Raw genomic sequence first — 16119 nt, forward strand, 5'->3', positions numbered from 1 at the left:
AATCTGAGATAACAAGGTGTAGAGCTGGATGAACACAGCAGGCCAAGAAGCATCAGAGCCTAGACCCTTCTTCAGAAACCCTTTTTTCTGAAGAAGGGTCTAGGCCCGAAACGTCAGCCTTCCTGCTCCTCTGATGCTGCTTGGCCTGCTGTGTTCATCCAGCTCTACACCTTGTTATCTATGATTTTATAGATGTACCTTTGGTGTGCTTACATCCTGGATTCTTCTCCTAGTATGATCTGAATAGCCTTCTCTAAAATCAGATCTTTTTTGAACTGTAATAAATATGGCATAGCCTCATGAATAATTCCCAAAGTAAAATTTAGTCTTATTAATTCTGATTTCAATACTCCACAGTACAGTTTTTGACTAATCTGTAGAGATCCTTAACTAAATTATCTATGGATGCTCTGAATGCTGAACCTTTCTATTAAATATTGCTCTTTCAAGAATGTTATTTGTTCTCAGTTTAAGATTTTGTCAAAAGTATAACTTGTAGAATTTCTTCAGATATATCTGTTTCTTCTTGGTTTTGCCAGTTTACACCATCATCAGTAGTAGGTCCCATTCAGTATAATTGTGTGTTTATTTTTTAACTTGTGATTCAGTATTTAAGCCTGAAGCAACGCAATACCTTAAGATCTGTTTTCTTCAAGCTGTCCAATCCTGTGTTCTATTCGGCCTATCTCTCATATTATATCTTACAGGTATTATCATTTCTTCTCCCATGTCTTTCTAATTGATTATTTGTTCTTCATACTTAGAAGCATTTCAGTTTTTCAGCATCTCAATGCTGTTGTAATCTCTTTATATCTGAAGAAACAATGCTGCTTTATTTTACTTGATATAAGGCTTTTAAACTGTGTAGTATAAGTATGCTACATTTCTCTCTCTCTCTTCTAAAGTGTTGAATTCTGTTTACTAGGAATCCTGCGTATCTGTTCTGCTTACTTCCAAGTTTCACACATTTTTGCAGTTGAAGTACGTGTTTCCCATCTCCATTGCCGAATAAACATTGTTCATTTTCTCCCCACAATTTCCAAATAAGCCTTGTGCTTGCGGCCTGAATAAGTCGTTTCTACTCGAACCATAGTTTAAGTTCTGAGTGTACCACTCTTGTCAAGCCCTCAACTGTCTCATAATTGCCTTCCTCTGTGAGACTCTGTTTGCTCTAGCTTTTAAATTAGCCTTTTGGTTTTGCTTCTGGTTCCTGGTGTTATGACCTCAATATAAATTACTTCTATTGCCTTTAATTTCCCGACTGTAGCTGGGCGTCATGCTGTTCACTTGTTATGGCAGCAATGCTCATCGTGAACTAAGAACTCCTTTTTTGTTTACCTTTAGCCATCTCAGCCTGTTTTTTTGTACCAGTGATTTAAAGTGTTTCTCCTTACCCAGCGGGACTTTTAACTTCATGTGTTGAGTTCACATAAGTTCATCTACTAGCTGCATCACCAACTGGGAAAATCTACAGATCGTTACTTCCTGGTAGAATCTGTAACTGGCAGGTTCAGACTAATCTTGAAGCTCTGTCTAGCCCACACTGTTCTTCTTTAGCAGCTCCGAAGTTAAGGCTTAAGCCTGGGTTGCCATTTCTCCCTTGTTAGCCTTTCCACAAACTCCTGCTGACTGCTTGTTTGTTTAAACACTTGCCGCTGCTGATTCTGTGTGAATAATTTTGCACGTGGCAAATATTTTAATACTGTAAGCTCAATTGGTCTTCTGGAAATTTCTCCCCCCGCCGTCCCCGGATCCAGTGGACGTTTTTCACCATTCTACCTTGTGGTATTAAATGAAAATGCTCATCGCTGATTTTCATGCGGTATTTGCAAGTAGAATGGTTCTGGGACCATTCCTCATTCCTTGATTGGGTCCAAGGGCCTGTTTTGGCCAGTAGTCATCGAGGATTAAGCACTATTATGTCTTAACAAGAAGAGGTTCTTGTCTTAACAAGCTGTCATTTGTTGCATGATAGCAATTAAGTGCAAGTTAACTTAGTTTGGATGTAGGTCTGCACCATTGAGATACTGAGATGATCTGCCTCCTTCCCACCCAAGCTTATATAAAATCATCAGAATGGGTGCGAAACCTCATGCAGTGTCCAATATTAACCCTTCCAGAACCATTCACTTACACAATACATCATGCCCAGTGAGTTATTGTAAGTGAAGCTGAGAGATCAACTGCAAACACTGCTTCAGTGAAAGTGGGGAATGTTGTACAAGGGTCTGATCTGAAGAGGTTAATCTGAACTAAGCTGAGGGTCTGACCACTCTGACATACAACATAGCCACGTGGGCACCTTCGGCGGTTCTGCAGAGTTGTAGTTGGAGACGATTGTGTCTCCTAAGCCTCGTGGTGCCACCATCAATATAATGTGTGTACATTGTAAACAGATGTAAGAGAAGAGCCTCTTCCACCGAGGTTGGTTCACGGTTTGTTGATCACTGCAGAATACTAGAAAGGCCCAAGTCCAGCATAGGAAGAAGGATTGGTGTTAGTTGTCTACCTAGGGTGCTCAGGCATGATCATCATTATGATAACAGAACGTAAATGCAGTAATGCATTGTGATTATACCTGACTATCACAAGAACAAGGATCAGTTTAGTTTGTAGACTTGGATCTTTAAGAATAGGCTGTGTCTCAGGATGTGGTGGCTACTTCCATGGCAATAGGTCACCAGGGTTACCTGAGTAAAATAAATGGAAACAGCCTTTGATGATAGGGAACAAGGGCAAAATTCTTCTGTGATATGGAACCTGAACTGGGATGTGATGCATTAGCAATTCCTTGGGCAGGCATTGCTAACTTAAATGGCAGAACAATGAGTTAATACAGCACTGTAAATCCATGTTGGAGTATTGAGGCCTGGAGGAGTCACAGTATGAGGACTCGCACCATTTCAGTGCGTGGCTGATGATTCAACACAGCAGAGGCAATATTTCCCCTGCATAGTTGGGAAAGTGAGACTGGGAGCATCAATATGATTAAAAAATGTCATTATTCTGTTGTGTAATATGTTTTGGGATGTTGAGATGAATAGAAACTGCGCAAGGTTACAATCCAGCCCCCTTTCAGGAAATCCTGATGCTGAAAAAATCACCTGTCATCAAGACTCACAAACCTATTGATTAATATCAATTGATTTGTGTGAAAGCAATTTAAAGTATAAGCTGTTAAAATAGTCAGCAGTAAACCTGAAAAATACTTTAGCAAAACGGTCACTTTTAAACTGAATTCACTTAATAAATCTGCAATATAAGGGTAGCCTCACTAATGGTGTCTATGACAACTATCAACAATTGTTGAAAAATTCCATCTGGTTCCCTAATGCCCTTTAGGGAAAGAAATTTGCCATCATTACCTGGTCTGGCTTATATGTGACTCTGCCAGAAATGAAAATTATGGTTTAAAGAGTTTTTGTCATCTCAGGAGTGCTCACACTGGTCTTGGTAAACTAGTAGAGACAAAATCTTGCAGCGCTATTGGACAATGAGAAAGGGAGCCTGAGTTAGAATGGATTGAGTGGTCTTTCTCAACCTTATTTATCTTGTGAACACAGGGTACTCCCCTGTTAGACATGAGCAGCTTGGAAATCTGCTTTATCCTCCTAATTCATTTAACCAGTTACTTGGTGAGTGCAGCATAAAGCATTAATATTTAAAAATACAAAGAAACTAATAAAAAATGTGTAAATAAGTTATGTCAGCAGTGGTGTTTGAGATGTCATGATGGAGATACTGAAGAGTGACGCAACTGTGCAACTGATGCGCTGGTAAGAGTGTAAATAAATTATGGAATGGTGAATAAACAGTAATCTGAAAAAGACCTTGAACTCCAGCAACCTGTCTTAAGCAACAGAGCATCCAACTTCTTCCTATCTCCCTGCGCAATAATGGTGTGAGTGGATTCATTGACTCGCTGAGGGAGGAGAGTAGGAGAGGTGGACATGAGCCTAGGAGAGTCGCTGCCCCTGTGTTCAAAACCAATACGTGGCAAGTGGAGCTCGCCAAGTGGAGCTCACTTTGCAGAAAGCACGGGACACCACATACTCCTTGTAAGCCCCAGCTGGGGTGGCAGGGATCACTCGATCAGGATGACGGCGAACAGTGTCATCAGTGCTGCCAAGATGGCTGCCACTTAGCCCGCCACTTAGCCCCATGTTGCTGATTCCCAGGTGACATCCAAACGGCATCCACCAATTCTGCCCTGAATCACTGATGTCACTGTTTGTAAACTGGAGCGGTAGATACAACACCCTGTGTGTTATTTCAAAGCTTTCACTTCAGGAGAAGAGTGACTTGTGGGCACACGTCACCTTTGACTCTGCCTGTTTGGGCAGTAGCTAAATGGTATGAGCACATAGCACTGCTGCATTTGGAAAATGCTTGAGGCTCCATAAACCCATGGTGGGGGGCATTCCCCTACCCTCCCCATACACAAATCCAGCTGGCAGGATGGCACAGAAGTAAGAATAGTGAACAAGAGGAGGGAAAAAAGGACATCTTGGTGTGCCATTTACTGCTGGGAGTTTGCCAGGCATTTCGCCTGCTGTGTGGGACCCGAAGAGTTAAAGGCAACGTCTGATCAGCCAACTAGTGTGCAGGCCCCACCGTCCCTGCATTTGCAATAAAAAGAATGGGCCAGCGAACTTCCCCCAGCCCATTCCACGGGAAAATCCGATCAATTCTTTCTTTCGGGCCGTTCCAACAATTTAGGAAGTGGCGGGGAGTAGTCGGGGCTGAGAATGACGTCATTGTCATCGTGGCCTTTGAGCGTGTCATTCAGGGTCCACAGCTGCTCCCCTGACAGATGACTCGTTGGCTTCACTCGAGCTCCGCGTTCATCAATATGCTGAGCAATGCACTGCCCAATCGTGTGCATCTACCCCTACAGACACCTACTGCTGCACTTAAAGAAGACCAAAGGCTCCTTTGGTTTGTGCCACTCAGTTAAACCAAACTGTTACTGTGAGTCTTTGTATCGCAGCAGCCAGTACGCTGCTGAAAGTCTAGAGGCACCAGATTCTGCATTGACTTAGCACCAGTGACACATTTATTTACTGGGCTACTGAGAGAAGGAATCATTATGGGTAGGGTGACTGAAATAGGCAGAAGCAGAGTTCATGGCTCTCAACAATGGACAGAGTCCAAGGGATTAAGTCAGGGGGTTCCTGGAGTAGGTCAGGACTGGAACCTTTCTTCCCTACATTTGTGAGTCATGAATACTCATTGAATCATAACCTCTCCAAATTTAATCAGACTCCAATATTGGGCCAACAACAAAGGGTCAGCATGTACCACCTGCCTTGTGCCCGGTTAAAGATGTCAGGCACCAGGAGAGGTGGTCCACTCGGAAAATGGCTGAGCAGTCCTCTTTGTTGAATAGTGGGAGCAGAAGGGAGCAGGAGAATCTTGGTAGAACTGGACTCTTGGTAGCTGCATGGTGAAGCAGGGACGGGTTTCTCAGGAGGTGACTGGACTGCAGAAGGTGTGGGGGCAATGGGGCTTCTGATATAGAATTATGAGGGGGTGGGGTAGAAGATTTTGAGCTGCAAAGTGAGATGGTGACTTGGGTTCCAAATCTCTTCTTTCAAATCTGCAACCTCAGTCAGGTCCCCCTGAGGTGAGCTGAGCTGCTCCCTGCTTGCAGGGCCTGTAGGCCTGCCCTTAGGGGATGGTATCTTGTAGAAACCCAGAACTGAGAGCAATCTCCTGACAGTAGACTCGGCCAGTTCCTGCCCACTCCTGCCATGTGTGCCCACCACCCACCCTTTAACATTAATATTAAATTCACCATCTGCCAGTTGAATGCAAGCAAGAGGAAATGGCTGATAAGAACTAAGATCAGGAGTAGGCCGTTCAGTCCCTCGAGCCTGCTCTGCCATTTAATATGATCATGGCTCATCTCGTCTCCACTTTCCTGCCTGCTCTTCATAACCCTTTGATCCATGATTAATTAAAAATGTCTCTCTCCTCCTTAAATTTACTCAACGTCCTGGCATCTACTGCACTCTGCGGGAGTGAATTCAACAGATTTATGATCCTCTAAGAGAAGTAATCCTCCTCATTTCTGTTTTCAATCTCCTACCCTCCTACCTGAAAACTATGACCTTTCGTTCTAGTTTGCCCCACATGGAGTTGCGCCCTTTCTGCGTCTACTTTTTAGCATCTTGTTTAGCATCTTGTATACCTCAGTCAGATCTCCTTTTGAATCATGGAATCCCTATAGCGTGGAAACAGGCCCTTTGGCCCAACAAATCCACACCAACCTTCAGAGGATCTCACCCAGACCCATCACACATAACACATCTAATCTAGGCATCCCTCAACACTTTGGGCAATTTAGCATGGCCAATCCACCTCACCTGCACATTGTTTGGACTGTGGGAGGAAACCGGAGCACCCGGAGGAAACCCACGCAAACACGGGGAGAACGTGCAAACTCCACGCAGACAGTCGGCTTGTTGTAGTGATTGTAATGAGGTCAGCTATCTGGGCCTCATAGAATATGAGCTCCCTGATTGGATCAGATTAAGGGCCCCAATCAGTGAGCCTTGGCTGACAAGTTAAAAAAAAGTGTTGAAAATATTGACACTCTGATAGCTGACTCAGAAGAGGCAGTACTAAAGTCAGGGACTGTTCATGTATAAATAAAGGGTGACTTGAGAACAGGATGCAGGACTCTGTGGAATTATTTCACTCCCATCCTTCCAAACTCTGGTAAACATGGGCCTCTTCATAAAACAAGCCTTTCATCTCTGCAATTAATCTACTGAACCTTCTCGGAAATGCCTCCATTGCTGGCTCATACTTCCGCTGTATCAGGACCTGTGCCTTACGGATTAAATTCCAACCATCAATTTGAAAGGAAAGAAAAATACAATGAAAAAACATTAAAAGGAGGGATGAAGGAATGACTGGTATTTTCACACTGCATTATCACATAGCTCACAAGCATCACAGAGACTATTAGACATAAGGGCCATTCAGCCCATCATGTCTGTTCTGCCTTACCTGAATGAAAGTAGCGTGTCTGTTGTCATTGGAGATGTACATAGCAGCCATTTTTGGGTGGAAGCTGTTGTTGATGTGAATGATCAGCACCCATTTGTAGTAGTTATTCCAGGAGAATTAGGAAGATGACCAGGATGTTAAAAGCCCTTGTTCCCTCGCTTCCAATTAAGGCTTGGCATCCATAACAACCATCTGAAACTACTGATACAGGCCTCAGCTGAAAGATCATTGTCAAAAAGCAGCATTCCCTCCATTAGCATCAAACATGCACAGACGTCTGACAGTCAGACCCACTGACATCTAAACAGTGTTGTTAAAAACATTAGCGAAAGGCCCATGACTGAAACTGGAATTCCCAAGAGTTAGTTCAGGAGCTGGTGGCTTAGCTGTCCAGGAACCATGACATCATTTACCACCCTCTCATGTCACACAAGACAAAAAGCTGTCTCGTTGCTCTTGAGTTAGGGCTTAAACAGAACATTATATGATGATAAAACTGCTAATGAACACAAGCTGCACAAAGAATCCATCATATTTTACAAGCAGCGCTCCCTTGCAATGCATGTACCCTGCGACCTTTCCTCCATATGTCAGCAATCTGCCAGTATCTTCTCCATTAGAGAGACCAAATCCCAGCCCCCACTGCCTTCAATCCCCAGCCCTCAGCGGCTTCTGTTTTGTTTTTAGTCCCCTTTGGGAAGCACAGCATCCACGTGGTGTTACTTAGCCCTTTACACTGCATGTCAATGGAATGCCTGCTGCGGGCCATTTATGCAATAGTGACCAAGCGAGTACTGATACCTCATGAGACATGAACAACTGGGGCATGGACTTGTGTTACAGGAGCTGGCTGGTTCTCCGGTCTGCAGTCTGTCTCCGATGGAGGTCACCAGTCGGAGGCTTGAAACACATTTTCGTCGTGGAACCTCTGTGTGATTCAACTCAATTTAAAGAAGGATCAGCACACCCTGTGGCATTTTGTTTCCTTCCCCAATTCCTCTTCAAAAAAAAAAGCAATCAGTTGTGTGTTGCAACACTGCAATAAATTAACCTTAGCTCTGACTGACCCAGAGTAACCAAAGCTCACCACCACCATTGGACAAACCCATTGTGGTGGCTATCCTGTAATCTTTCCCCCCCACCCAACTAAAAAAAAGGTACAGAATTAAAGGGATGGTTACTTCTTAAAGGAGATTTGTTTCGTAGTTGCCACACTATAGATGGGCACAGGTCATATTTACAGCAAGCATGCTTGCTTCCCAAGCCTTCAACTTTTATTTTAGAGGACTTGCATAGTTCCTTGAAAATGGTGTCACAGATAGACAGTGTGGTGAAGAAAGCATTTGCTACTCTTGTCTTCATTAGTCAGAGCATTGAGTAGGAGGTGGGATGATATGTTGCAGCTGCACAGGACATTGTGAGACCACTTTTGGAATATTGCGTACAATTCTGGTTGCCCTGTTAAAGGATGCATGTTATTAAAGTGGAAAGGATGCAGAAAAGATTTACAAGGATATTCCTGAGACTGGAGGGTTTGAGTTAAAAGGAGAGACTGGTTTGGCTGGACTTTTTCCCCTGCAACGTAGGAGGTTGAGGGGTGACCTTACAGAGGTTAATAAAATCATGAGGGACATAAATAAAGTGAACAGCCAAGGTCTTTTCCCCAGGGTAGGGGAGTCCAAAACTAGAGGGCATAGGTTTAAGGTGAGGGGGTAAAGATTTAAAAGGGACCTGAGGGTCAGTGTTTTCACACAGAGGGTGGTGCGTGTATGGAATGAGCTGTCAGAAGTAGCAGTAGATGCATGTATGGTTGAAACGTTTAAAAGACATTTGGACAGGTACGTGAATCGGAAATGTGTAGAGGGATACAGGCCAAACACAAGCAAATGGCACTCGTTTAGTTTGGGAAACCTGGTCGCCTTGGACAAGTTGGGCAGAAGGGTCTGTTTCCGTGCTGTGTGACTCTGTGACTCTATTTTATTTCTAACAAGTTCCTCAAATCTGACAAATCGTAAAGAAATCTTTCCCACTGAACAGCACAACAGTTGCAGCTTCTGTTATGTTGGAGTGGGGAGAGAGGGCAGCAGCAGACTTGAGTGGATCTTACAATTAGGTGCCCCCCCGCCTTCACCCCAGACAAAAATCAAATTCATCATGATGACAATGACATGTTGGCAGTACGACCACATCACGCCAATCTCCCAAATGACAAAAGTTGACAGGGCATAGAATTCGGGAGTCCACTTACCAGTTTGAAAGCACTTTGCTGCAGAACTGTAATTATTCATCCCCTGTCACTCTACCTTGCCTGGCAGCTGTGTTGCTTTTCAGGCATCAGAGGTGAAAATGTTTTCTTTTGCAGCAGCTGTAACAAGGTGGCAAAAGAACAGGAGAGAAAGTCTGCACTGAGATCACAGTTGAATGGCATAGCCAAATCTACTCGACAGAGTGCCAGAGTCTGTATGTTTTATGCTACATTTCTCAGAGTACTTCTGTGTTTTCAATAAAATAAGGTGCTGATTATTTGAGCACTGGGCCTTTGCAATTCTAGCTGGGGCTGACTATCTGTTAGCCCCACTATAACATGCCAATTGGGTGTGGAGCCCCTCCTTCATTTCTTTCAATTTTTTTGTTACTCTCATGAAGCAGAGGTGACAGTGGAGGTTTGTTGTGAACAGAGAAGTCTTTCCATTAAGCCCCAAAAATTGCCTGTACAGTGGTGATTGGATACACAGAGATGCAAAGGGGCAAACCAATCACTTTTTGTTCCACCTCCTACAGCCCATGGAGATGTATTCAGGGTGGCACTGTGGCTCAGTGGTTAGCACTGCTGCTTCACAGCACCAGGGAGCAGGGTTTAATTCCACCCTCGGGCACCTGTCTATGTGGGGTTTGCACATTCTCCCCCCGTCTGCGTGATATTGCTCTGGTTTCTCCCCATCGTCCAAAGGTGTGCAGGTTAGGTGGATTGGCCATGCTGAATTGCCCATTGTGTCAGGGATGTGGCTGGGTGGATTAGCCATTGGAGATACAGGGCTTCAGGAATAGGATAGAGGCTTGGGACTACATGAATGCTCTTTGAAGTGTTGCTGTGCACTAAATGGATCAAGTGGCCTGCTTCCACACTGTAGGGATTGTATGAATTTTCCAACCTTCTTTCTCTATACTTCTGTGTGTTGGAACCTTTCAAGACATTTTCCATTTTATCAAAACCACCATGTTCAACCATTCCTCTAAACTTTCTTGCCTTGCAGAATGAACCAGCATAGATGGAGGCTGTTTGGCCCATCTTTCTTTATGCTGAATCTTTAGAAGAGCTATTCAATTACTCTCTACTCCCCAAAAATTGAAAGAAATGAAGGAGGAGCTCCACACCCAATTGCCATGTTGCCCTGCAAATCTTATGTGGAGATCCAATCCTCTGAACATTATGTTTGAATCTGATTCCCCAACTAATGCTGCACAGATTCACTGTCATCTTCCCTGCATTTCTGACTGATCCGTAGCTATGGGCAATTGCTTGGCATAGTCATTGTGGGTCCTGACTATAGCTTTCAATATAACACATAGTGTCATCCTTTGTTGCAATTTCCAAGCCAACAAAAAATAAATGAAGGTGTTTCCTGCTTCCTCCACCTTTTCTATTCGTAACAAATCTCCGCTGTCTCCTTTGCTTCACAAAAGTAACGAAAAAGGATCATTACAATCCGTTCCTTATCAGCAGATGTCACCACAGTGATCCCAGTGAGAAACAGTTCTTACTGAGGTTTATTGCTGAGGCTGCTAGTGCTTCCCTATGCCTTTCCTCAGACTGTAATTTTAACCAAGGCATTAACCATTTAAACTGGCTTTGTGCCTCAGTCAAATCGAAGACGGTGATCAGACACTATGAAGGCAATGGACGTTGAACCATAAACGTTGTCACCCATTCTTTAGCTTTGGCTCAACTTGGCTACTGCTTCAAACTGTCAATGTCTCCTCAGCCTTAGTGCTAGCGAACCCTCTCCCCTGCTGAATAAGTTCCAAGTAGTTCTGCCTTGAGTACCACAGTGTAATTTTTAAGAGCTCATAAATGAATAAATGCACAGAACTACTGTCATCTGCCTTGACTAAATTTACTTAAAATATTCTGAAAAGATGACAAGTCTTGGATATGTAAAAGAGAATGATTGCTGATAATTGTAATATCCCATCTTATAGATGGTAATAAAACAGACAAAGTATTTTATTCACTTAACAAGAGCTGTGTAGAATGATGTAGTCAGATAATCAGGTATTAACCAGAAGCTAAGAGTCAGAAGAAAGCTTAGTTGAAATGTTCACTAAAAGGTTTGTAGTTACTTTCCAATTGTTTTTCTCACAATGGTTTTAACTATCCAATTATAAAACATTTTTATTTTTGCTTTTCAAAGGATTCTTTGTTTTGTTGAAAACCCAAGTGTTATTATTGATGTGCAGATCACCCAAGAGGAAAATTACCTCGCTCCGTCCGAAATATTAAAGAACCATCTTCCAGAATTAGATAGCAGAACAAATCATGGCTGTTGAAACTAAATGTGTTTTGTTTGAGTGTGTGTTGTGTGTGTTTGTGTGTGTGTGTGTGGACAATGGAAAAGAAAATCTCGTGGATCATCATGAGAAAATGCCTCCTTAGGTTGCTTCCCATATCTATGAAAATGTACCCCTAACGAAATAAAATATCAACTCGAGAGGAGAAATACGAAGTGGTCAGAGAGCCAGCAATAATTGTCACTCTTTGCCCACTTGAGCTGTAACTGACTGAGCATCTTGCTCAAACTATTGCTAATTTGAGCCCTGTATTAGGCAGAATATTGGCTGATATTTAACATGCTAACTTTACTATGTGAGGGCTGCATCGCCAAGGACAGTGACAGGCTTCACATGCTCATTAAAGTCAAGCAATAAAGCACTATCATCTGTCCCTGTATTACCCTGTCATCTAAATATAACTGGTCTTTAAAATACATTTGAAAAGTTATGAAAACGTATTTAAATGTCAACCAGTGTTATAAATTTAGGGAAAATTACCCTTTCAGCTCTAGTTTGAAATTCGGTAATAAATAATGCACAGAATATTCTTTTGGCTTAAGTGCTGTGATTATCTGAAATCCATATTTAAAATAGATGATAAATTTCTGTGACCTAAATGAAGTGCGCTGTGCCCAGCTGTAATTGTGTTTGCCATTGACCCAGTGATGTCACCCAAATGGCTGTTACTGTACATGAAAGATTTTTATTTCCCCCCCCCAGCTTCTCTGCCAATTTCGCTGGTTGACATCTGACTCTGCTGTTCCATTTCACATAATATTATGGCTATAAGGAGGCCCAGGGCTTGTGTTTGCAACACAACACACAATGCTGCCTTGAGCGGCAGTCCTTTCTCATAGGGTTCTTTTTGCTTGTCTGCATAATGGGCCTTGATGCTTTGCAACAAACAGAATTGCCAGAAGTATTTCAGAAAAGGTGAACCATCTCCCAGTCAGGCTGCATGATCTGGGACAAGGACTCAGCAGTATGATTCTGGATTCCATCCTTCCCAACGTGGGTCGTGCCCTGGGGGCTTCCTGTATAACACTTGGGTGACATCCCAATGGCTACAATTCAAGCAACACTTAAATGTATATATGCCTGGTCTAAATAATAGCTCCACTGTACCGCACTGTAAGTTACGTTGAAGCCAGCAATTGTGTTTTTATTTAGGCAGCAGCTTTTCTGCATCAGGAACTAAGTCATAAGCAGCAGTATGTTGAAGTTGATAAAGAGGAGCTTTTCTAGCAATTTCTGTTTTTGTTTCTGATATACAGCATCCACAGTTTGTTTTGGTTTTTAAGACAGTTAATGTAAGTTTAAAGTTTATGAATTTAAATGTGATTCCTCTTAGAGCAGTTTGTAAGACAAGCTCACTCTGATTAAAAAGTAACTTTGCAAAAGGAAAAATGTATTGCTTAAAAACTCAGCAACTGTTACCCGTTTGCTCCAAATTCTGTTACCGTATAATCAATGGATGAGGTTCAAATATTTATTTAGCCTTTCCTTAAAAGATGCATTGCCTCTACTTTAATATCTCCTTGAGCAAAACATTTCATGCCTTAACAATTCTCTGCAAAAAGAAATTTCTTGTAACTCCTCTCCCTTTTCCCTTTACTGATAATTTAAAATTGTCACTGAGACAGTTTTCACTTAATTTGACAATTCAATGCGCATATTGATGTTCGATAAGACAACGCATGTGGTTGCTCAATTCCATCCAGCATTCCTGAGATGAGACCTGCACCTTTATAGACATATAGCGATGCTTTTGAGAGAAGTTGTTGATAGTTTGTCCAGGAGATTTATACCAATCAGTTCTGCAAAAGTTAACAGTGGAAATTAGTATCTATTGTGAAAATTACCTGGTGTGGGGGCATTTGCAGTTTTAAACCAGTTTTAGAGGTTTAAATTGTGTCTTCACAGTGTAAATCCTCAGATTGTAGAAAATGTATGCTGAAACGGACTTCTCAAGAATACAACTTGAACTATTTTATACAAGGTGATTAATATTTACCAAAAGCTGCTATATAATTATAGCACTGCCTCTCCCAGAACCTACTCTGCTTTAACATCCTAATGATTGCTAAGGAATAACAAGCATGAATATTTTCACCCACTTACAGGAAAACGGAACAGTGGCGAATGAAACAAAAAGACCTTGCATTTATATAGTGCCAGTCACCTTCTCGGGATCCTGGTGGGATTTGTACACAGCACAGTCTCAATAACAGGAGCTGGATAAATTGACAGTTTTTTTTTTAAAGTGAGAGGGGATTGGTTGTCATCAGACCATTAGAAGAACTATATTGTTCTTATTGGAACTGTAGTCAGGGGAGTATTAGCTTCCATTTCAGCAGGCATTTGGAGCCTTGCCTTAGTGTGTCATCCTAAAGGTAACACCTTGAATTGTGCACTCCTCCTTCGTTGCCGCACTGGCATGTCTGTTAAGAGAACTCACTCAGGCCTCTGGAAAGGAAACTTGGATTTGAACCACATCACGAGACAAGCCTTACAGAACCTAAACGGAGCCATTGCATCTTAGCCTGAATGTCACTTCCAACTTTGAATCTCTCCTGTAGTTCTCAGCTTTCCAACTGTATTAAGTCACTAGTATTAAACTAAACATTTCTGGTCCACCAGTGATTACATAATGTATGATGTCTACGAAAAGTGGAGAATGTGTACTTAGACTGAGATAACAATGGAGTGAGGAATCAAAGAAGGGGAAGAGAGAGAAGGACTGTTCCTCCATCAGTATTTCTTAACAATGATCAGTCTGTGTGGAGGATTGCTATGTAGATGTTACATGTTGAATCATTAATGCTAACGCTCAGACATGAGGCAGAAGGTAGACACTGGAGCTCACTGGCTGGCAGAATGCCAAAGGGCTGCACCTTGTGGAAATGGCTACTGTGGATATTTGGCTGTCCAGCCACTTACTTGGAGTAGGAGGGCCAACAAAGAATCAATAGGAGTTACACGAGCCAGCTGGGCAGGCGAAGGTATCAGAAAAGGATAGAACTTGCACTGCTCCCCATCAACTCCAGTGCTCCTTAGCTGACAACTCCAGGATGCAAAGCCACTTGAGTTAGATTACAATGAGCGACCAGCCTCACCCACCTATGCTTGCTGTCTTTTTCAGTTATTTTGAATGAAATTCTATTCCTCCTCCTGGTTTCCACAGTCTTCTGTGTCTGTGGTAGAGAGCTCCCAGATGCAAAAATGTTAATCTGCCTTGTAGACACACACACACACACACACACAAATAATGGTGAAAACACACTGCTGATCAGCTGGCATCTGTCAGCAGTTTGAGTGTGGGCTCTGCTTTGAGATTAGCACCGAGGTCTGGAACGGTACATGAGCAGAATCAACACTTTGGAGACCTCACCATAGCTTGTCCACCACACTTTGTCCAGTCTAACGGTAGATTGGCCAGAGAACCAACCACCCCGTGTTCCCTGAGGTTTCCATCCCCATACAACCTCGTGGCCGCAGCAACTTGAAAGTCCTGACATAATTTGCTCCGTAGCTCAAAAGTTAATAGCTATGAATTTCTGCCCTTCTTCTACTGAGGCTACAGCAGCGAAGTGGGGGAAGCCTTCTTTAGCATGCGTAACTAAATGGAAAGCACAGGTCTTACCAGGATGACAGCTTGTCCTGGTTGGTACAAGGTAGTGGGTCTTGTTTCTGCAGGTGGTAGCATGTCCCAGTTGGAGCAGGTGGCATGAGCTAGTTGGATAGTGGGTAGTGTTTCTTGATGGGAGAGTGTCTCCTGTTTGGTCCAGTCAGCACGGTCCTAGTTAGGTAGTGAATGGCGTGTTTCATAGAACATAGAACATAGAGCATAGAACATTACAGCGCAGTACAGGCCCTTTGGCCCTCGATGTTGCGCCGACCTGTGAAACCAATCTGAAGCCCATCTAACCTAAACTATTCCATTATTATCCATATGTTTATCCAATGACCATTTAAATGCCCTTAAAGTGGGCAAGTCTACTATTTTTGCAGGCAGGGCATTCCACGCCCTTACTACTCTCTGAGTAAAGAACCTACCTCTGACATCTGTCCTATATCTATCACCCCTCAATTTAAAGCTATGTCCCCTCGTGCTAGCCATCACCATCCGAGGAAAAAGGCTCCCACTGTCCACCCTATCTAATCCTCTGATCATCTTGTATGTCTCTATCAAGTCACCTCTTAACCTTCTTCTCTCTAACGAAAACAGCCTCAAGACCCTCAGCCTTTCCTCATAAGACTTTCCCTCCATACCAGGCAACATCCTGGTAAATCTCCTCTGCACCCTTTCCAATGCTTCCACATCCTTCCTATAATGCGGTGACCAGAACTGTACGCAATACTCCAAGTGCGGCCGCACCAGAGTTTTGTACAGCTGCAACATGACCTCATGGCTCCGAAACTCAATCCCTCTACCAATAAAACCTAACATACTGTACGCCTTCTTAACAACGCTACCAACCTGGGTGGCAACTTTCAGTGATCTATGCACATGGACACCGAGATCTTTCTGCTCATCCACACTACCAAGAA

The 16119-nt window shown here is 43.0% G+C and overlaps 1 protein-coding gene across 1 annotated transcript in view; it reads right to left on the reverse strand.

Moving 5' to 3' along the window:
- ebf1a (EBF transcription factor 1a) overlaps positions 1–16119 on the reverse strand; it is a 392441-nt gene that overhangs the window by 41583 nt on the left and 334739 nt on the right. The window contains exons 13-14 of the mRNA XM_048603786.1: positions 13751–13762; positions 5431–5439 (exon numbers count right to left, since the gene is read on the reverse strand). Coding sequence (XP_048459743.1) covers positions 5431–5439; positions 13751–13762 — 21 coding nt within the window. The remainder of the gene's footprint in view (positions 1–5430; positions 5440–13750; positions 13763–16119) is intronic.

The sequence above is a fragment of the Rhincodon typus genome, chromosome 12 (genome assembly GCF_021869965.1).
Source record: "Rhincodon typus isolate 14 chromosome 12, sRhiTyp1.1, whole genome shotgun sequence".
Lineage (NCBI taxonomy): Eukaryota > Metazoa > Chordata > Chondrichthyes > Orectolobiformes > Rhincodontidae > Rhincodon > Rhincodon typus.